This window comes from Brachyistius frenatus, unplaced genomic scaffold (genome assembly GCF_029030835.1).
Source record: "Brachyistius frenatus isolate BFR_SWC_R1_liver_20210118 unplaced genomic scaffold, ASM2903083v1 Contig_14, whole genome shotgun sequence".
NCBI lineage: Eukaryota > Metazoa > Chordata > Actinopteri > Embiotocidae > Brachyistius > Brachyistius frenatus.
The window spans coordinates 5,277,520-5,299,366 of record NW_027210613.1 but is presented as its reverse complement, the minus strand read 5'-3'; the positions used below and the strand labels follow the sequence as shown (position 1 = coordinate 5,299,366).

Sequence of the window (21,847 nt, the reverse complement as noted above, 5' to 3'; positions counted from 1 at the left end):
TAGTGGAGCAGCAACTATAAATAGGCATGATTTGAGATGTTTGTGTGTAAAAGGGACAGATGAGGTGAGGGTTGTGTGGCTGATAAAGCAATACACTGGTTAGGTCTGTTTTCCTGATGATTAAGCCGGATAGAAGCAAAAATGTCAACACTGTCTGGTGAAATGTGCCTGAAGTTTTGTCTTGGAATATTTTCATGGTCTTCATTTTTAAAGCTATTCAAAGTCTGTCTCTGAGGGTTTTTTTATTCAACTGCAGGCTTACATTGTTGTTATGATTGGATAAGACTATGCAAGGAGCTTGTTCAGCTTATCTGGACTGGGGCTTTAGGAGACTGATTTGGCAGCAAAAATTAGACTGTGACAAAATAGTAAAGGGATGCAGATCCCTGAAAGGGAAACACTGTACATGACCTAAATGAACATTTTTCTGCACATATGTTGTTGCTCTTGCTGCTCCCGGTAAGAAATTTCCTCCTGGGGTTTAATAAAGTACCTGTTTTATTTTCTTGCAAGTGATTTGAAGGTAGGTAATGATTTGCAACATTTCAGCGCTCCTCAGATTTGTTGAAATTTAGATTTTTGTCAGCATGTGCAAGTACAGTATTAATGTCACATACACTAGCATGTGTAAATCAAGACGTGGTATCATAGAATTCTTATACTTGGGAGCCTAACCTGAAACAACACCAGGATTATTTTTTTTGATGACACAGGAATATTTGTGGTCTTTTACATACAGTTTAATCAGGTATGTCCCATTCAGGTTTTTTGCGATGGTCTGAGTCCTTTAATAATTTGTAGGTTTATCGGATAACAAATCAGTTGGATAAAAGTGGCATAGCAAGGAAAGAGAGACAAAGACAGACAGAGGACCACATCTGAACACAAGGAGAAACAGGGCAGACACAAAGGAAAAAGACTTTCAAAATAAAACAAGAAACAAAACAGAAAACAAGCTCAACCCATATCATAAGCAACTTCTAAACCAGCCATGTCTCAATCTGTAATTAACCTTTTGTTTATATTGTTTAAATCATTTATATTATTTTTTTTCACGACATTTGTGTAGACACATGCAAGGACATACATATTGTACACACATGCAAAGAAAAAGTGCAAGCACAAGCATAAATATTCAGGCTAAAATAAAACAGCTATTCATTTACACACACACACACACACACACACACACACACACACACACACACACACACACACACACACACACACACACACAGTAAAGCACAAGTGAGCATGTAGATGCACATTTTTAAGTGTAGGTTAGAGACAGGTGAGTCAGCATAAATACTAATAGTCTCAACTACTTCAACCCACATTAATTCACAGTATGTTTAAAAACTGCCCTAACAGTTGACGTGTGTATGGGCTGTATGTGTGTGTGTTTGTCTGTGTGCCAGTTTTCCAGTTTCATCATTGAATCAGAGGGTTTACTTCATTTTGCCTTTAGTCACCAAGACGTGAGATGAATTGAATATGCTCATTCTGCCACTCTTGTGTCATATTTTTCATCTCTTTCTCCCTGTTTTTTTCTTTCCTCCACCCTCTTTCTTCTCTTCGTCCCTTTTTTCTTGCTTCAGACTTAATCATTGTTGATGTTGATGCTCAGAATATTCTGGTATAAACTTGGCTAATTTTCCCTTCTTACCTTAAAATATGCTTTAATTTCAATTTTCTTATAATGTTAAGTCATTCTGGTCTATATTTTAATGGTCTAAGCACATGGCGCAAGTTCATTTATGGAAAATCCATATCCACTTTTATTATCTGAGCAGGAAATCATCTCAGTGTATAGTAAGGTACATGGTTCAAAGGGGTTGTACTTTGTCTCTTAATTAATCATACGTGTGTTTTGGGCTTAAAGTGAAATAAACAAATCAGTGGCATCTTCCATTCCCTTCAAGAGGTAGCCAGATTACTATTATAACAGCAGATCACATTACATTATAATATTTTTATTTCTAATCTTTTGGAATTTTGCTCTGTTGAATGTCACTGTGCGTATAACAAGTAGTTGTTATGGCACATAACACTGTCATAATAATGCACCTGTAAAATGACAGCAAAATACTGTGCCATTGACTTATGAACAGTTTTTAGTTGGTCAAGAAAACTAATAAGAAGGAACGACTTTAGTGAATGACACCACTCGTGGAAAAAAAAATTCTTGCACTTTTCACTGTTTCCTTTCCCTGTGATTTATTTTGTTTTCACATTCATATTCAGTGAAGATAATAATAATAGATCAGTTTTTTTTGCTATGAACACCCGGACTTGTTATTACATTTTTAAATCCTATGTGCAACATGGAAAAGATAAAAATATAAAAAAATAATAGTACTGTCAGTCGTATAGAAAACAAAGTAATTTGTCTTTGTCTGAAAAATGAGAAAGAAACAAATTCTGATAAAGAAAAACAATAAAACACATTCTTTGACAAATTCAAACAAATGAGGTACTGTACTTCGTTTCACAGAAAGATAGATTTGATGTTTAAGACAGAGGCAGCATTAGAAAAGACAAGATAGTTCATGTTTATCTGTGCATCTGTGAGGCAGGGACAGTGAGAAGATAATTCATCTTGTGCTGCCAGTAGTATTAACTGTGGATGGCTCAAGCCAGCCTACTGACCTGCTGGGAACAGCTCAATGCAAAAAACCTCATGCTAAGTTTATTTCTTACATTTTATTTCCATTTCTTGTTGTCAGAGGTTTTGTTACTTCTTTTTTTTTTTCTTGTGCTGGCCTATTAAACCATTACAAAGACTAAATTCTGAGTTTTTTCTCTTGTCAGATTCATCTAATGTGTCTCAGATGAACAAAAATTTGAACAAAACCCTTTTGTAATGTTGAAATTAGCTTTGCAGTCACCCATTCATGACAGTGCCAACGTGAGAACCCCATTCATAAACGTAATTTATTTAATTATTCACGTAATCTGCAGTCAAATATGTCATCATGGCTGTGATGATGAGAAGACTGTGCTGGTACATAAATGGAAATAATTGATTTTACCTGATTAACTAAGATGTAACATTTTGACATTCTTGTAGTTTGCAAAACTTTTAGGTGTTAAAACTCAGCTGATGTAGTGCAGAACTTCCAGATCAATGTGTATGTAAAATCACATTACCACACAGTGAAAATATATCGATTAAAACATGTGGTGAGGTTCATTGTAAAATATAAGCCAGACAAGTGACAGCATATTGATTACTGTGTACATAAATGAATAGAAAGTAATGCTTGACTGAAAGAAAAAAAACACATCTAGAAAGCGTCATCATTTTATGTCGGGTTATTTTTATATTCAGATGATTTTTTTAAAATCTTGAATTGCACACAATGTCCCTATTAAACAAAACGGTTAGCATTATTTAAATCCAGATGTTAACCACATGTATGTCACTCTTTGCAGCAATAACTGTATCAGAAAAAAAAAAGCACAATATTACTACATTTTATTTATAAAGCGCTTTTCAAGATGCTCAAAGATGCTTTACAGGTTAAAATGATCAAAACAACACAAGAAAAATATAAATCACACAACATTAGTCATGTTACAGGCCTCAAACATTAATAGCCAGTAAGCAGAAGATAAGCGCTGTTTTGTACATGAAGCCAGAGAAAAGAGACTTTAGATGTGTTCTTTTCGCAGGCTGTTCTCTGTCTTTATTCAACAGAATTGTATCTGTTTTCTCTCTTTTCATTTCAACAAATTCTTATAACAAAATCACAAAACCGACATACAATACAAATACAATTAACAATGTACAAATTCACATGTCTGTTGTTCAGTAACAGCATTAGTTAGCATACCAAAGTGCTAATATATACAACTCATACATTTACGCTGATTACCAGCTTCAAAAGTATACTTGACCAGTAGCTTTACCACTGCAGTTGAGCCTACTTACTTATTTTTCACTGAACACACTTACAAAATATGAAAAATAAGATATGAATAACATTACTCAGGCACATCTGGCTAATTGACATGGACAAAACACAGTTTCAACTCATTTACAGTATTAGCATAGTGACATGACCAGAATGAGCAACAACTAGTGCTCACCTAAGCAGATACTCTCCCTTGTGTCGCAATTGCATAACTGCACCTTCAGAGTCACAACTTAATATTACTCTAACAATGCATTATACCTGGCCTTTTTTACTCATAATTTCAAAAATAACTTAACAATTGTGGCCATACATTTGTAGGCATCACAGTCGCACATTAAAAGCAATTTATAAGAGTAAAACAACATGAGTCATAGTTTTGCTGCCTGCTTCTGGCAGCCATGTTAATCAGATTTCATATAACAAGTGTAAGAACCTCAAAACCACAGAGGTAAGAACAGAGGGAATGGGTTTTAAGAGTAAAACTTCTTACAGCCTGAAAAGTTTTCTGAGTCATTACTCGAGTAAATGAAGGAACCAGCTACCCTGAAGGAGAGTGACTGGCGCACACACACACACAGCCAGAAAGAGAAACTTATACATTTATATGCCATAGACATTTCAGTGCCCTGTATTCATTCCCTGACCATGAATGTTAACCTTAACTGAGCGACTAAATGCCACAAAATACCGGCAAAATGTCTGCACCTTAGAGGATTTTCACCATCTTTTATATCAAGAAAATAAAACACACACACACATACACACACACAGACACAACCACACGGACACACAGACACACACATCATGCCCACTGAAGTGTGCTGAATGGAGGACGAGAACAGAAAGTCATTATACAGCAGCCGTTCATACGTCAGCCCAGGAATGGGCTCTGACACTCGAATATGAACTTTGTCTAACTCCACATTCACGCTACCTTGTTACTGCGTGTTTGTGTGTGTAAAGGTGTGTGTGTTGCTCACGTGCATTCATGTTCCTATAACCTATGTGCATTTTTTACTGAGTGAGAAAGAGCTAAACACTTACAGAAAACCTCTCATGATGGTGAAACATGCAGATACTGATAATCTAGTTTATTACTGTCCTTCATGAGGATGCAGCCCTCTTTGCTTATTAACCGTGTGACCAGTTAAATTTCACGGTTTGTGGCTCTGGCAGGGGTTTCGTCTAAGGAGGCAGTTTCAGCTCACAGGCATCCAGCACTCAGACTGGATGTGGTAATTTGTGTGTAAATGCTTTTACACTGTGTTTATTTCAAAAAGAGAACAAAGGAACTCGTTGTCACTGTGATTAGTCAGTAAAGCGGTGTCCTCCTGCTGAAACACACAAGGAAGTTAAACATTAACTATTTTGCCTGATCAAGGCCTGTGACAGTGCTGCACTTAAAATCACATTGAAACTCTGTTAGACCTCATATACTGTAATTAGTTGTTTGTGTTTATGCCCTGTAACATATATGCATAGGCAATAATGATTGTTAATGCGGACTAAATAAAGATTGAATATTTAGGCAGAAATTATACTTTATTAAAATATAATGGACAGCCCATTTGTATTCCTTCAAATTGCTGTTTCATCATAATTTCAAAAAATATTAGTCCAAATACTTTAAAGGTATCTTCACATCTAATTTGCCCTACAGGTGTTAGATTTTCTAGCAGTTTGGGAAATACTCCAAAGTATTTATAATGCATGCTGTTCTCTCTCTGCCATACAGCTCCATGTGACAATCAGCAAGACTTCGGTGAAGGTGGTGTTAGATTGTTCTGTGGTTGGGGAGAAATCCACCAGTGCAGCCGGGAACATCACCACCGATGGAGTGGAGATCCTCGGGAGGATGGTTCGGTCAAGAGGCAGACGAGACAGCTCTGCTCCGGTCAGTATTAACCTGTATGTAGCTTTCTTTCTTGTCATGGAAATGTAAAGGTCTTTTCCAGACAAGTATGTAAATATCATCAGGACAGTAAAATATGGGAGGGCTGGAAAATTAAGGAATTGACAAAACAGTGAAGTTTTGTTAAATTAACATGTCAGAATTATTTTTTCTCCCACAGCAAAGTTAAAGAATAAAAAATGTTTTAATCAAGTGTTAATCTGGCTGTTAAAACTGTTTCGTATTCAGTGATTGCAATGATCTGTCAGCAAGGTGTGTGTGAACATTTATGGCCTGCAAAATGGCAGCCATAATTATCCCCAACCATTTCAGTGAGTCACTCAGTGGGAGTTCATTTTATTTATTGCTGGTGGAAATGCACAGAGTGCTTTATATATAATGTGTAAACTGTGTTCTACCCATTAATGCACAGGCACTCAAAAATAAAAAAATAAAAACGTTTGGCAAACACAGCCATGGGAGAAGGTGAGATATTCTGGGCTTCTGGAATTACTAACATCAGCCATGAGTAAATGTATACATCTGAGGGGCTCCAAATAAATGTAGAATTAGAAAAAGCTGTGAACAAGTTTTTGTAAAGGAAAATAAGAGAACATTTTAATTTTCTTTGGTATCTACAAGTGAAGAGAATGACTACTGATTCAAAAATACTCTCTGCTGCCATGTTGGGAAAACTCTTTGCAGAAAGTAATCTGTCAGAAAATGAAACTGTAATGGTGGCTTTACCTGGCCTCTAATCCCATACAGCTCAATCACTTTAATCAATCGGTCTTAATGAATGTACTTAGTGTCAGGACCCAGCTCAAAGGAAGGACAAAAAGTAGAGACCATACATGACTATTTGAAGTAAAAAAAAAATGTAGTTAAGAAAACTTCAGTAAGTACATAGTCAGTTCATCAGTAGTGTGTGCAGTGTGTGGATGTATGAAGATGTACAGGTGTAAGAAAACAAAATGACACAAACCAAACCAGTGACCCAGAGGAGGAGGGAGAGACTGAGACTGTTTTGGCACCTATATATATAAGTTAACAATCACACCAGGACAGGTGTCCTCGAGACATCAGACAACATCAGGCGTTTGGTTATGAGGCTTATAGGCTGTCACATTTGAAACAGTCAGAGGTGAAGCCTTATGTGGACAACTGTTTGTTTTCATTTCCACAATGAGCATCATTTCTTATGATCTAGAGACTCTTCAGTTAAGAGTGTTGGGGTTCGTTTATGAAGACAGTTGAACCTGTGACAATACGTCAACATGAATAAATTTATTTATTTATCATATAATGACAACTGAAATTCTCGATGGTTTCAATCAGCGATCCCCAGCATTATGAATCTGGATCAAAACCCCAAACTAATCACAGGAAGTCAGTATCTTTTGGATCTCGACATTAGTTCCAGCATGGTTGAAATTGCTGGGCTCTATTAAATCTGAGACCCCCTGTGGTGCTGCAATAGAAGAACTATAATTACTTGACTATTTCACATGGGCTGCAGGGCAGCACTTCACTCTTTAGGAATTTAAAACATTTGACTAAAATCTCATTTATCAAATCATTTGTCGCCACACAGGACATTTTCCAATTAAATTGTACTACTTATGCGATTATTTGCTATTTAAAAGATATGAGGTGATTAAGGACATTGGATGTTTGTTTTTTTTAACTTGAATTTAATTGAACAGTGTATGGATCATGTAAATCGAGTTTTAAAGAAAGAATAACTTTTGCTGTACTGAGAATAATAGCAGGCAACAAGTCTTCACCCTTTTTAGATGAAGTGGAAAGATAACAATTGTAGAAATTAAACAGTAACGTAGAGAAAAGCAAACAGTCACAGCTTACTTTTCCATTCCCTGACCTCATCTCATCCGATTCTGAAATCCTGTGCTCGTGTCTACACAGTTTGATTCTAACTCCTAAAACAGAGGGATTTCTCCATAGTTTAAGCTGTCTATTTGATACTTCATACTGTATGAGCATCATGTTTTATTCAGATCTGAAGGTTGTGGATAATCTGGATTGTTGGACTGTAAATGCTCAAAACTGCCCCTCTAATAAGAATAAACAGAGTGTGTTAGCAGGACCCTTCATCAATTTCAATGCTAAACTTTAGAAATGAATTAGATGTGAGCTCATGACCTAATTTACAGTCTGGCCCTTCATCTGAGGACAGTGCAGCCTCCAGATCATTCATTTTGTTTATTAAAGCTATCAGCCAGACTTCATGTATCTGTCAACCAGTCCCTGAAGCTGGTCAGCTGCCAAACTTTCTGTCTTCTTGTTTTTTATTGACACAGAAACACCACAAAACCACTTCATTTAAAAATACCGTATCTTGACAGATATTCCACTTCTGATGTTGCCTCTGTTTTCCACTTCAGGATTTTGAAATGTGTTAAATGCTGATATTTTAATTACAATATTGATGGAATTAGTTGAGTGTGTACTCATACATGTACTGTCTATGTGTGTTTACAGTTTCAGCTCCAGATGTTTGACATCATCTGCAGTACGTCCTGGGCCAGCAGAGATAAGTGCTGTGAGCTGCCAGGATTGGTAAGAAACACATGCCTTTAATCTCTCACTCATAATACGTAAATACTACGTCTACTCTCCTGTGTATTGGTTAAAATGTAAGTGATGATTGTGGCTACAATCAAACTGACGTGACAGAAACCAAAACTACTTGTTTGTTTAATTTAATGTCATGTAATAGAAATTCCAATGATAAGCACCTTGAAAGTCAAGAATTTTGTCTTTTTGATCCAAAAGTCAAGTGTGACTTTGCCGTTATAAGAACAACAATTATCAATTAACACCCTGCGCATAAAACATACATACATAAAACACAACATATGTACTCAGTATGCAGTTTAATTACACATCTGTGCAGTCTGGTTCAAACTATTGCAATGTAATATCTTTGTTTATCTCATAATGTTATTTTTGATGCTCAGAGACAATTTAATGTAACTCTGGTCATTTCTGAGGCTCAAGGTTTATCACTGCTTCACTGTGTATTGAAAGGTGTTACAGTTATGCTCAACTTCTTGGAAGTTCCCTGTAAAAAAAAAAAGCTGCAGTATGTAATCAGTTGCTAATAATAAAGAAAATAAAGAGATTTGTTATTTCAGTTGTTTTTGAACTGCTCCATTTAAATCTAAATTTAAATATCTATTCATTGTATATTTATGATAACAAACTTAATTCTTCTTCTCATGAATTATGCTTGTCTTGTAAAGAAAAATATAAATATTTTTGCATTATCACTGACAAAAAAAACCTGTTGGTCATGTTGAGTGTTAATTGTAATGAATCAATTGGAATCGCATCAGTCGTCAAGGAGACCGAACAAACACTGGTTTTACTGCGCTATTAATTCCACCCTCATCAAAACACCTGAGACAAGGTCTCCCAATCGTTATCTCGTTTGTTGGTGGAGTCAAGGCTTATTTATGTGAAGTTTTAGGTGATGCTTCTCACTGATTACAAGTGCAATGCAAATGCAATCTGAGCATTGTGTGTGTGTGTGTGTGTGTGTGTGTGTGTGTGTGTGTGTGTGTGTGTGTGTGTGTGTGTGTGTGTGTGTGTGTGTGTGTGTGTGTGTGTGTGTGTGTGTGTGTGTGTGTGTGTGTGTGTGTGTGTGTGTGTGTGTGTGTGTGTGTGTGTTTTCAGAGAGTCGAAGAGCATTGCCCTTCCATGCCTCATGCCTGTACCTGCTCCCAGGACAGCAAAGGACCTCCAGGACCCTCCGGACCCCCTGTAAGAACAAGTATACTCATTTATTCTTAAATTCAGTTACTGGTGTACTCCTTCATGCTCAATCCAGTATGAAGACCATGTTTTACAGTCCTTCTGACCTCATCTATCCAGAAACCTCTGTGGGAACCCTTTTATAAGTTTCAGAGTTTCCCTTCACCTCTGTCCATTAGAAGCTGTTTCTCATACCTCAGTGTGCCTTTTTTTACTCTCTTCTGTCAGATCACTTACTCACTCATTCACTCTCAGTCTCTCTAGACTCTCATCAAAAAGATGTTTTCTAAAAAGTCCAGAAGAAGTGTTTGAACTGTCAATAGTGGACACTGCTGTTAAATGTCATAGTCAAACACACACTATAGCAGCACATTAAAAAAATGTATCTCCTGTTGAAATTACAAGTGAATGTTAAGTATGAAGTTGATTCAATTTAATTCAGTTCAAGACAATATAGTGGTTCTCTCAAGGAGCAACTTTGAGGCAAATTGGCCTGCAAACATAAGAACAAAAAATACAAATTGTTTTTTCACACTTAAAAGCAATGTAAAGGAACAAAATATGATTTTTAAGTTGAAGCAGAGAGGAGTAAATCCAATCCAAGAGTAAATCTGTAACCAACAGTGCCCAACAACAGAAAGTAATATTATGTCAAAAGGGACATTGACAGTCTACTATTTATTTATCATCTACAAACGGTAAGGATATTTCTCATCCACTGATCGATTAATCTGTGAGAATTTTCTTCAAGATCAGAAATCTTCAGGTGTTTCCACTGTGAGGTGGCTGTGTGTTACAGAGTCATGGTGTGAATGTTGAGCAGCGGTATTCTTCTCACGCAGCAGCAAGTTAAACCTAAAAGAGGCTGTGAGATGAGAGCAAGTAAACGATCTCATTTGCAGCCTGATACTTTTTGTATATATTCTCTCCTCTTCTTTTGTCTTTCCCTTTCTCTCCCCAACACTTTCATTGTCTCCCTTCTGAAGGTTTCTCGCTTTGTCTGCACCCTTTGGCACTGAAGGGAGGAGAGGGGTGTAGATCGACGCTGGTATAGTTTGAGAAACTAATTATAGGACGATTCCATTCATCACAGCCAATTACAATTCACCAAATTTTCCTCCCTGTCCGACGAGCCAGATGTACTTAATCATCTGTAGAGTTATAGCCGCAGGTCACAGCCCTCCCTTATAAATGTCTTTGTTTTTGTCTTTGTTTAGCCTTGAATGATCCATTTATATACATACATTTACATATTCACATATTACGTATGCAAACTATTGGAGACACTTAAATGAAATTTTATCTTATTTTCTTATCTTTTTGGGAAAAAAAACTTTTAATATTTGGTTTCACACTATTTTTTTTTTTCTTTCATGTTTTCTCCCCATAATCTCCGTCGCCTCAGCTCTTCTCTCGTCTCAAAAATGATCAATATAGCCTAGCAAACAGCCTATGCTTTCAGCTTTTCATTGTTTTTCTCCTTTTCTCTGTTTCTTTCTCCTACCTCCACCTCATCCCAGTGTTTGAGGCTCTTTCTCTCTTTTTATTATCACTTTATGCCTTTTTCTTCCCATGTCTGTCGCTCTGTCTGCGTCTGTTACTCTCCCCGGCATTGAATGGGCTTCTTAAATCACATTTTAACTGCAGCGTATGGGCGTAGATGAATGGCTTAATGGCTAAATCATAGCTGTTTTTGTGCCAAAACGGCACACTGTAGTCAGTGGGATTTTGAGGAACGATGAAAAGGTAGTGCACATTCCCCCTTGTTAAAACAATATAATGGCTGTTATACTGCAACAAATGTGTGTTATCCCCCGTGGAAGCCAAGCTTCTTACAGACAGGAAAACTTTCAAAATCTTAGCAGACTGTGAAAACGGAGTTTTTCTGTAAACAATAGGTGTGTACAGAAGTTGTTGTTGTGCTGCAGAAACTTGGGTCAGTCTGAAACTCAGGATGAATAAAGCTAAATAAACACTTGGATCTGTAGGGATACCTGATGCAGAAAGTTTTGGTAATAAAAAGAACATGTACTTTTCTCTGATCTACACGCAACAGACATTATTTTGTTTGTTTTATCTCCACCGGAGGTAATCAGTCAAAACATTGTTGTGCTTTTCTTCCTGAGAGTAATTTCAATGTTTGCGTTCACAGTCAGATTTATGTCTTTTCCTGTCTTACACCAGCAGGCCTCTTCAGTTTTCTATGTTTCAAATAGTATGGATTGCCTCGGCTAAATTGCAATCTGTGCCGCCTGATTTGCCACAGACGCAGCTCAATACTGAACATCAGTCAACAATCAATCTAGCATTAAGGAAAACGAGACAGGCTCAGCCTGCCATCGCCGTTTGTTAAAACTGAACGGGGCCCGTGCTGTTTGGGATCCAAGCTTTATTTTTTTAAATGTAAATTTGCCTTTTGGCATCAAATTGCTCGATTAAATCATAATACTGTGGCTGTGTTTTTTCGATCATCATTATAGGCTCCTGGAAAATCCAAACATAATTATTTGTATTGCTGCTGTTGGAAGCTCATTCCAGTTTCTCTGCAGGTTTTGCTGTGCCTCCAAAGAGTCCTGGGCTCAGATTGTTTTGAAAAATCCATCAAAAGCAACAGGCAAATTTCTGAATTGACAAACACGATCAATCATTTCAAATATCCCATTTTTTTTCCTCACATAGACACAGTTGTTGTATTTGTGTGTTAAAAGATAATTTTATGAACAGATTTTGCTTGTTGAATCTCTTCATGTTTAAATAGCCAGTCATTGATCACTGCAATCATTCCTCCTCTCCATGGTGGCTTCCCATATATGACAAAATCCACAGTCCTCATTTTGTGCAGAACTGCATATGAGCTCAGCAGAAGCAAATACAAGTTCATGTTCCTCCACAGGAAAACACAGTGAGAATATTGTGCTAAAAAGACTGAAACGTTGGAAGATACCCTTTTGATTAGGCTAACTTGGACAGTGTTGCATTAGCTTCGGTTGAACTTTATAATAATGTTTGTATGGACTGAAGACTAGGAATTTTGTCCTTGAACAGTTACTGCAGAGGTGGGCAACATCTTTTTTTCCAGAGGGACACACATTGGACAATTGAAACTCGTAGTAAAGTTATCTGGTCACAGTTACAGTGGATCGAAATATCAGAAATTTGTATTGAAGAAAGAGAGAATCACTTCATTTATTTGAGGAACAGCAGTGTCTATATTATATAAAAGTGTCAAGTAGCTCACTATGACAATCTTCATGTTTTTAAGATGCTACAAATTATATTCAGCCACAAAAAAAAAAATCCTAAAAAGCCATCAGTTAAAACAGATGTATAGAGAATCGTTGTTGTGGAGATGTTACATGGTCTTGTCTAGTTGTTTTGGGGTAAATTGGCACTGGGTGCATCACTGCGCCCTTTGTTGGAATCAAGTTAAATAGCAGTACATACTCACTAGTCATTCGCCTCAAGATTCACCAACATAAGCCTTCTATTGATTTTTTAGGAGTTGTCGTGTTTCCCTTTGACAATGTTGCAGGCCGGATTGAAAAAGTCCACGGGCCGCTTCCTGCACTCGGGCCTTATCTTGCCAATATGTGGTTTACAGTGTAACGGATCAATTCATGATCAGTGTAGACAGGAAGGATGGACTTGGAAGAATCACAAACTAGTAAATTCAAGTAAAAGTGTGAAGTGATTGCAAAAGTAGAAACAGGCCTCATAAACAGCATGTTTATCTGCTTAATACATTTATATAAGCAATAAATACAGATATATGTTCTGTTCAGCCAAGGCACCAGAATTTGTCAGCAAGTTGTTTAAAAAGATCTTATAAATCAGTGGGAGCTAATGATTCCTGAGAGGAAAAGCAAACAGACAAATTTAAGACTTGGGTTGGCAGTTTGATGGGTTCTGACTTTTTAATGGTAGAAATTAGAAGAAAATTTTTTTAAAACACTGGTTTAATCTAAAATTATGTAAAATAGGGCTGGTAAAGCTTTAACAATATAATCCATCCATTAGAGCTGGCCTCTTGCTTTTACTTCGTATGCATGTCCCCTCTCATATTCCTTTCCTCCTGTCTCCTCTGGCTAAATACTTCAAGAACTACCTAGTTGCCCCCTGGTTCCCAGAGGAGACCTATTTAAGCAAACACAGGAGGAGGATATATTGCAATTGGGCCAATGATTAGCAGATGTGCGTTGTTTGTCCCAGAATAAACCTTGAGGCTAGAGGGGTCAGCCCGAGGTTTACAGCTTCAGACTCCCGCTGTTAGTCACAGATGTAGCGTAATAAAGTGCAGAGCTCAAAGGGGCAGTTTACAGCGCTGATCAGCGTTGGCCTCCGTTCATCATATTCATAATCCAGTCACATGAAAGACATGTGGAGTCCCACTTTTATTCGATTTTTAAACATGAACCCCAATTTTCCTGTTTCAAAGAGAGCATTGGTTATATATATATATTTTTTTAGAGACGTGTCTTTGCCAACATTCTCCCTTATAGGCACACGCTTTACAAAGCTTGATTATGTTCTGTTGTTACGGTGTGTTTCTGATCTGTGTTTCAGGGCGGTCCAGGCACAAGGGGAGCCAGAGGAGACAGAGGAGAGCCAGGAGTGACGGTTCGTGAAATACACTTAAATTTTGAAACACTTCAATCTTCTGCTAAATCTTCAGGACATAATAGGCCTCAAAGAATATCTATCTTATACATGGTTGAGGCACCATGACGTAGCATGTACTGAGGTGGGGAAGTAGAAGCAGCCCAGGAGTTAACAGTATAGTTGGGTTGTCGAGACTGGATTTTGCCAGGCAAAGTTTTGGTGTGTGCTGTGGTAAGAAACAAGTGGGGGATATCATTCTAATTTCTAGGATTTTGTGGATAAATTCATTGAACTTTGAACCTTCTCCTATATATTTCTTGGATGAGATCTCAATCCTGACCCCTCAAGTTGAGCCTCGTGATTTCAGCTGTCAAAGTTCAGTCAGACTGACCTCTATGAGAGGCAAAAGAAAAGGGGTCAGTTCACAACTCACAGTAAGCACATCTCACCCTGTTCAATGAAAATAATCATGAGCCTACAAGATTCATTTATACATTTTGTTTATAAGCTACACTTGCTGGTCCTCACCTCAACTTCCAAGGACAGAACAGCCTTCATCTTCTGTTTAACCTGCTAATTAGATGATAAAAGGAAAGAAGTTAAGAGTGTCAAAGAGCCTTTACAACAGCAGTTCACTCCATCCTCCAGGCTGAGTGTCAAGTACCCTTGGGCTGAAAGAAGAGGATATTTGGAAAAGCCTTTATCAGTTTTTCAGAATACCTCATCTTCTTTTTGGCTGCAGACTTAAGGCACTATCACTATCCTGTCTGTAACAGACTCTGCTCCAACAAACCCTGTTTTGGATGATTAGTGAAAGATATACTGTGGAGTTTGCATCTGCTGTAGTTTCACTATGGCAGCCTGTTCCAAACTGTTCCAAAGTATCCAGCTGTCACTCGGTACACGGCCGGATATGGTTGGACATTTCTTAATAACAATAATTTAGCTCCCATGAGTGTAATTCAATCTTAGATTTAAAAAAAAAAAAAAAAAATTGTGAAGCTTTTCTGCTTTGAAAGATGCAGTGTGAGTCCTGCCACTTCTGCTCAGACATGCAGGGCTGTCAGTCAAGAAAATACGGTTGTTCATCTCAACCATGTGTCCCATTTAAACTTTGTTGAGTGACAGTGTATTGAGTGGACTACATGAAGTGGTCCACCCAGAACCCAAAACTTAGCACATTTAGCTCAAATCTCCCAAGAGGGAAACAAGGCCAGGATCAAGCTTATGCACAGCTTTCCCAGTACTGACTGTGTGTGTATGTTTGATGGGTTTAATTGTGTTAGTTCTGAAGTCAGATGTGGTTTTTCTGTCCTGCTGGCACATAGTACAGTACAGCCTATTAATACATGCCTGGCAGATCCCTCTTGTTTTAGCTCAGCAGCTCTTGTACCTCTGCAGCTTCAGCCACATTTATTTGAATGGTTGGATTAGGCCATTGTATGAGAGAAGCTCCTCCATTAACTCATTCATTTCCAATAATCCTTTTTGGTGCATTACTTATGACAGAATAAGTGCTGATACATGGCAAAAATAAATTGTTCAGTTATCCAAATAAATCTTTAAAAGTAATTTAAATTTCAGTCATCTTTCAATGGCTTCAACTCTTCGGGTAGTTTCACATCATATTTCAGAGATATTCGTTATTTAGTTAAACATGACATAACACCCCTCACTCCTCTCTTTGTTTTTATTTCCACTCCAATCATGTACATCTGATTCCTGGTTTCTTTGATTGTTTGCACGGATAAGAAAGACATGAACCCGGTAACTGTAAGGTCGAACAGTAGAACAATAAATAGAGCCGGAGTGAAGATTACTTTGGCTTCTGCTGCCTCTGAGCCAACAAGCTACGAATGTTGCGAATCAGTGGTGGTTTGCAGGAATTTCTCTTTTGTGACTCCCATTGCAGGAACTCTGTCTGCAGCTCTTTCACATGAATCAAATGAGTTGCCACACAAACTGATTATAGATGGATGGACAAGCGTCTAACTATATTTACTGCTGTATATGTCATTGTAGGAGCAGCCGGTGGTAGCAAAAGCCTCCAGGCATGTAGTAATGATGTTGACCTGAGGTTGTAGTTTTACCTTGATGGACATCATGTTGAAGGGCCTTTGAAAACATGAGCATACATTCATTAGCTCATGTATGTCAGCAATAGTATCAAATAAAACACATTAAAACATTTTTAAAGGTTTGTTTTTTTTTAGTCAAAAGAAAAACTAGAACCATAAAGCTTAGAGCTCCAATTTAATTACAAATTAGTTAACTTTTAATTTACTCTGAATGAATGCTTATTGTGGCATTACCTGCAGTTAATAAATGTACCCTTATTGTAAAGTGTTACCAATGTGCTTAGATTTGTAGTTTATTAACCTAGAGGGATCAAAGGAAGGGTGCTACAATAATATGAAACAAAATCGAGCAGACTAATAATGGCTCTTAAAACCTGGTTCTGATTCTGAGAGGTGGGTTGTGCCTCTTTGCTTCTCTTTCTCTGCTCTCTGTGGCTGAGCTGTTTACACATACTCCACCAGAGAGGAGGTGGAGGACATATTTGACCACATTGAAACCATTTATCAAACATTTGTTGAACAACTAGAACACAAACTTGCAGAAATGTCACATCTTCAAACATTCTGCCAATTCGATGACTGTCATTTTCACCACTGAACCAGTGTGTATTACACAACCATTAAGTGTTTAGTACACTAATATTATACATGTGCATGAAAGTCCATCTGATGTTGTAGTCTGTGAGTCTGAGACTGACGAGTTCTTCCACTGATCAACCAGCAGTATCTGTCTGGCAGAAAGTGTCACATCAGAAGATGCTGCAGATTGTTACGTTCATGTATAAAGCTTCCTTATAAATCAACTTTTGTACTGCTGAATATGGCATTATGTTACACCCTCCTTAAAGTTTGCCGTTCTGGTCTGCAGGGTTGAGGAGGTCGCAAAACATTTCCATTCTCAAAAGGGGGTCACACATAACTGTTTAGATTTATTTGTCTTTAACTTTCTGTAGAGTGAGTCTAAATTACATGTCCTTTTAAGTTGCTCCTTTTGCTCCACATTTTGTTGTTTTCACAGGGACCACAAGGGCCCAACGGCAAAATTGGCTCATCTGGACCCCCAGGGCCGCCTGGTCCTCAGGGGCCCGGCGGGCTCTCCATTCAGGGACCTCCGGTAAGAATTTGCTTGTGTAATATCATATATTCAGGAGTACATTTCCACATCTGAGAAAATTCTAAAGTTTTATTATCTTCAAGCATCACTTATATATTAAATCATGATGGAAACAATCATTTAAAGTGTGCTTTTTGTCCTCTTGTTCACATTTTCTGCTGTAATTTCACATTGTGTGTAGTTATGAAGGGACTTAACGTTAAGCTGTCCACCACCTGCCACTATAAACTGACAAATGTTGACATACGCTTCAATAGACTTCCAGACATTTGTAGGATCGTGTCCAAAGTACGCTAAAGCTGTTCTCTTCTGACTTGTGGCGGCCCTGCATATTATTAAGATAACTAATGTTGGCTTATCCCGTCCTCTGGTCAGCATCGGTAACATAGTGTAAGTCCAGCTGGGTTGCAGTGACATGGTTTGTTTTACAGGGTACTGCTGGGGAGAAGGGAGAGAGAGGAGAGATCGGTCCCACTGGACAAATGGTAAGAACATTTCCCAAAAATTATTGTGATAGTAAGAAGTGTGTAATGGGGCTGATATGATTCCCAAAGTAGAACCCAGAGGGGTAACTATTTTCCAGCTTTTTAACTCTGATTTCTTCTTAATTAAAGTCGTATTGTGGTATAACAAACCCAGCTGTGTGTGTATGTGTATCTCTTGTTCTGCTCTGCGTGCATGTGTGGAGAATACAAATGAACTCTCCATCCATTATCACTGAGATACCTTGGTCCTCTCAGAAATGAAAACTTGTTGCAGTATAACAGCCTTTTCTGCAACTATAGTGTTATTGTGTATCTTATGTCCTAATAGTTCTGGAACTACACATCGTAAATGAATGAGAGAGCAGGAAGAGAAGGACAGGAGAGAGGGAAACCAGTGAGAGAGAGAGATAGACATGAATGTTGAACCAGCACTGTGTGTGTGTCTGTCTGTGTGCATCTGATCTCATTGCATGCGTGGACTGTTTTGTTGAAGACACACTTGCACATGGACGCCTACACAGAGCAGTTTAATGGAATCATTGAGATGTGAATAATCATCAGCAACGTCTCAATTATTGGGCAGTGGACCAATCAAAGGTAATACTGAATTAATTTAATGGTGCTGTAGTAGGAGCTCTGGACATCAGCAAAGATAGAGTTATTGTTCCAGTAACTCTGTACCAGGAGAACATGTTATTTGCTAAGCAAAATTGTGTCATTAACATGTCTGTTAGAACATTTATGGTGACACTATTTTTTCTACAAATTCTGTAGGAAGTCTCTTAAAACATTCGTGCAAAACCTGCTTAAACAGTGTCTCTTGTCGGTCTCAAATCCAAATGTTGGGACTTCACCGCTGTAGCAAACTCGCTGCCATTTTGAGTGCGTTCCTGGGAAGTGTATAAATATTATAAGGACCGTCCAAACTGATAATTCATCCAGTTGACAAGGGGCCTCAAGCAGCCTTTCTGCAGAAAGTTCAGTCATAATGTTGTAGTTTATCAGTTACCGATTGATAAAACAAAAATAACTTATTATAAACATGTAAAACAATTACTCCGTTAATTAAACCGTTACCGTTACATGATGGTGAACACATCACAATACGTACCACTGAAGTCTGCCAGTGGGTGGACGTTTGGATTCAGCCGTACATGCAGAACAGCTGTTTGTTATTATGCTTAATTTAACCTCTGCTCAGGTTGAAGTTGGGTGGACTTATACAGGGAAACAAGGTCACCAACTCAAGGCACAAATAAGAGTTTTTGTTGGTCAATGGAACTCAAGCACAATCGTATTGTCTTATACTGACCCTTAAACCAAGTCTTCGCCTAAAAATTTAAGGATTTACGTGACGGTTCGGCTGATGGATGGACTTGCTCTTTGTAAACAGATGCATGCCCCCTGACATACACAAACTACTAAGAAGAGAACTAATCAGTGGGATTAAGTGAAAACACATGTGAGGGTGCATCCATTCGGTTGATCCAGAGTTTTGGGGCTTGAGTCTGTGCTATTTTCTGGTGAGTTAAATAGTAAATGCACCGTTGAGGAGTTCACAGGAGCTTGACAAAATTGCAAGAGTGCTCCCTGCCAGATAATTTTTCTAATTCTTCTCAATCAGTTTTGTCTGGTGACCTCATTACCGTATTTAAATTAGTATATGTCTTTCGATTAAAATTAATTCTGTTTTCTTGTAGATGTCACAGGAAACTTGTTTTGCAGAATCTATTTTCAGTGATTTATTGTTTGAAAGTGGAGAATGTGCCTGAAAGCTCTTTCAGCATCAACCCGCTCATTCCCGCCGGGTGAAAGTGGATCCTGATGCAGCACTATCTGCCCCACCGTCTGCAGCTCTGCCTGTTGGACAAATAGTGGCTTTTATCAAACCTATGAACTGGAAAAAATAACACAAATACTGCCTTTTCAGTCTGCTGGCCAGGAGACTCTTTGAAAAAAAGTGATTATGGATCCTTTTATGAATTCAGTATTTATCCAGGTGCCTCAGCTATTGTTGAAGATGAAATGGCATGATTTACCAAATATATTCTCAATTTGGGAGCAATATTGATGTCATTTGTTGGCACCTAAACTCACAGTCAGATTGTTATAATCTTTTTTTGTAAAAAACCTTTCATAGTCTTAGTTTTCCTGTTTTTATAATCCCATTTACATTTTTTCTTTCATTCTACAACGGTTTATGGGGATGAGAACTTTTAGAGAATGACTGGATAAACTCATTTTAAATTCATTACAACCAGATTTAGCTGCAGTTGAGCTCCGTGTGGAGCTGACAGTGCAAAAGTTTAGAATTTAAGAGACAGCTCAGACAGAGCAAAAAGAAGCGCTGTTATTGTTTTTTTTTTACACCACTGAGCACAACTTGTTACAGTCACCAGTGATCATGTCAAACATATTGATCTGCCTTCAGAGCACACTGGACAATGATGGGATGGTAATTTTCTCGTGGTTTCTTCCAACAATCCAATAGTACAATAATACTGCTTTAAATATTTTCGGGGTAAATGAAAGCCCGGGTAATAATTCTGATTCATTCCTCACATTCTTTGGAGTCAACAGGGTCTTTAATATTTTCCTAAATTTACAACTGAAGTGAGCAGGTGTTGATTATAGTGCTGATGCAGATAAACTGTTTTCAGCTGAAGCAGTTACAAAGAGAATTTGGTGTTATGCTGTTCATGAAAATTATAATAATAATACCTTTATTTATGTAGCATTTTTCAAAACAATTTACTAAACATTTTGTACGTTGATTTTTTTTTTTGTAACAATAACAACAACATTACAGAATTGGTGAGTGATATTTTCTTTTTAATATGACTGGTTGGTATCATGTAAATGGAAAATAGTGAGGGCCCAAGAACGGAACCCTGTGGAACTTCATATTTGGTGTTGATTTATAATTTCCATTTTCCACACAAAATACCCCCCCCCCCCCCCAAAAGATAAACAAGTTAATCTAAAACCAAACCTGAAATACCCACTCAGTTTATAAATTGTTCAGTTAAAGTACCTGTTTCACCATCTGGAGTAAAATGGTATGTTTACCAAAGTCAGCAGCTGAAATTAAAGTTAATTTAAAACCCCATAAGGATTGCCGCTTCTGTGCTGTGATCTGCCCTAAAACCCAATGGAAAGTTCTCAAAAATGCCACTACTGTTTATAAAATAAATTCTGCTTTGTTACAATGTTTATAATGTTTTGACCTTTGCAAGGAATGGCAGTTTTGAGTTTTGGTGGGAAATGATTATATCTTGGTCAACTGTCGTTTTTTTTAAGGAGAGGTTGTACTACCGCCGTTTTTAATTAAGCAGGAACAAAACCAGATCAGAATGAGGTGCTGAATAAATTCACCATAGACAGATTATGACAAGCATTTCTTTTAGGACATAGGAATGACGTCAAGAGAGCAGGTGGAGTTCTTCATTTTTGCAGGAGTCTCAGTTACATTTTCATTTGTAAATGTATCAAAGGAGGTTCAGGAACAGCTTACACTGGGACAATAATCACATGTCTGGTTGTTCCTTTGGGATTGTTATCCACTTGTGTTTACTATTCTGTAGGTTTGAATCAAGATTTTATTTTTCAGAGTTTGGTGACTGGTAGAACCTTTTAATTGTAATGACAGAGGAGGAGGAACAGCCCCTCTCATGTGGCAAGAACAACTGATTTCTGAACGAGCTCACGGAAAACTGCAACACTTCTGGATGCAGCACTATCTAGCGCTCTCTTTGCCTGCATAGTCCTATTAATAAAAGCTGGCAGTGCTGCCCTGTGCTGCACTATGTTACTGAGCAATAATGTGTTTTGTCAGAGAGAGGAATATGAATGTGTGTGTGTGTGTGTGTGTGTGTGTGTGTGTGTGTGTGTGTGTGTGTGTGTGTGTGTGTGTGTGTGTGTGTGTGTGTGTGTGTGTGTGTGTGTGTGTGTGTGTGTGTGTGTGTGTGTGTGTGTGTGTGTGG

General features: G+C 37.8%; 1 protein-coding gene across 1 annotated transcript in view; it reads left to right on the top strand.

Moving 5' to 3' along the window:
- Positions 1–21,847, top strand: part of col14a1a (collagen, type XIV, alpha 1a) — a 130,403-nt gene that overhangs the window by 86,780 nt on the left and 21,776 nt on the right. Inside the window, exons 34-39 of the mRNA XM_069693235.1 lie at positions 5,656–5,814; positions 8,314–8,391; positions 9,511–9,597; positions 14,152–14,205; positions 17,284–17,379; positions 17,811–17,864. Of these exons, the coding sequence (XP_069549336.1) occupies positions 5,656–5,814; positions 8,314–8,391; positions 9,511–9,597; positions 14,152–14,205; positions 17,284–17,379; positions 17,811–17,864 (528 nt within the window). The remainder of the gene's footprint in view (positions 1–5,655; positions 5,815–8,313; positions 8,392–9,510; positions 9,598–14,151; positions 14,206–17,283; positions 17,380–17,810; positions 17,865–21,847) is intronic.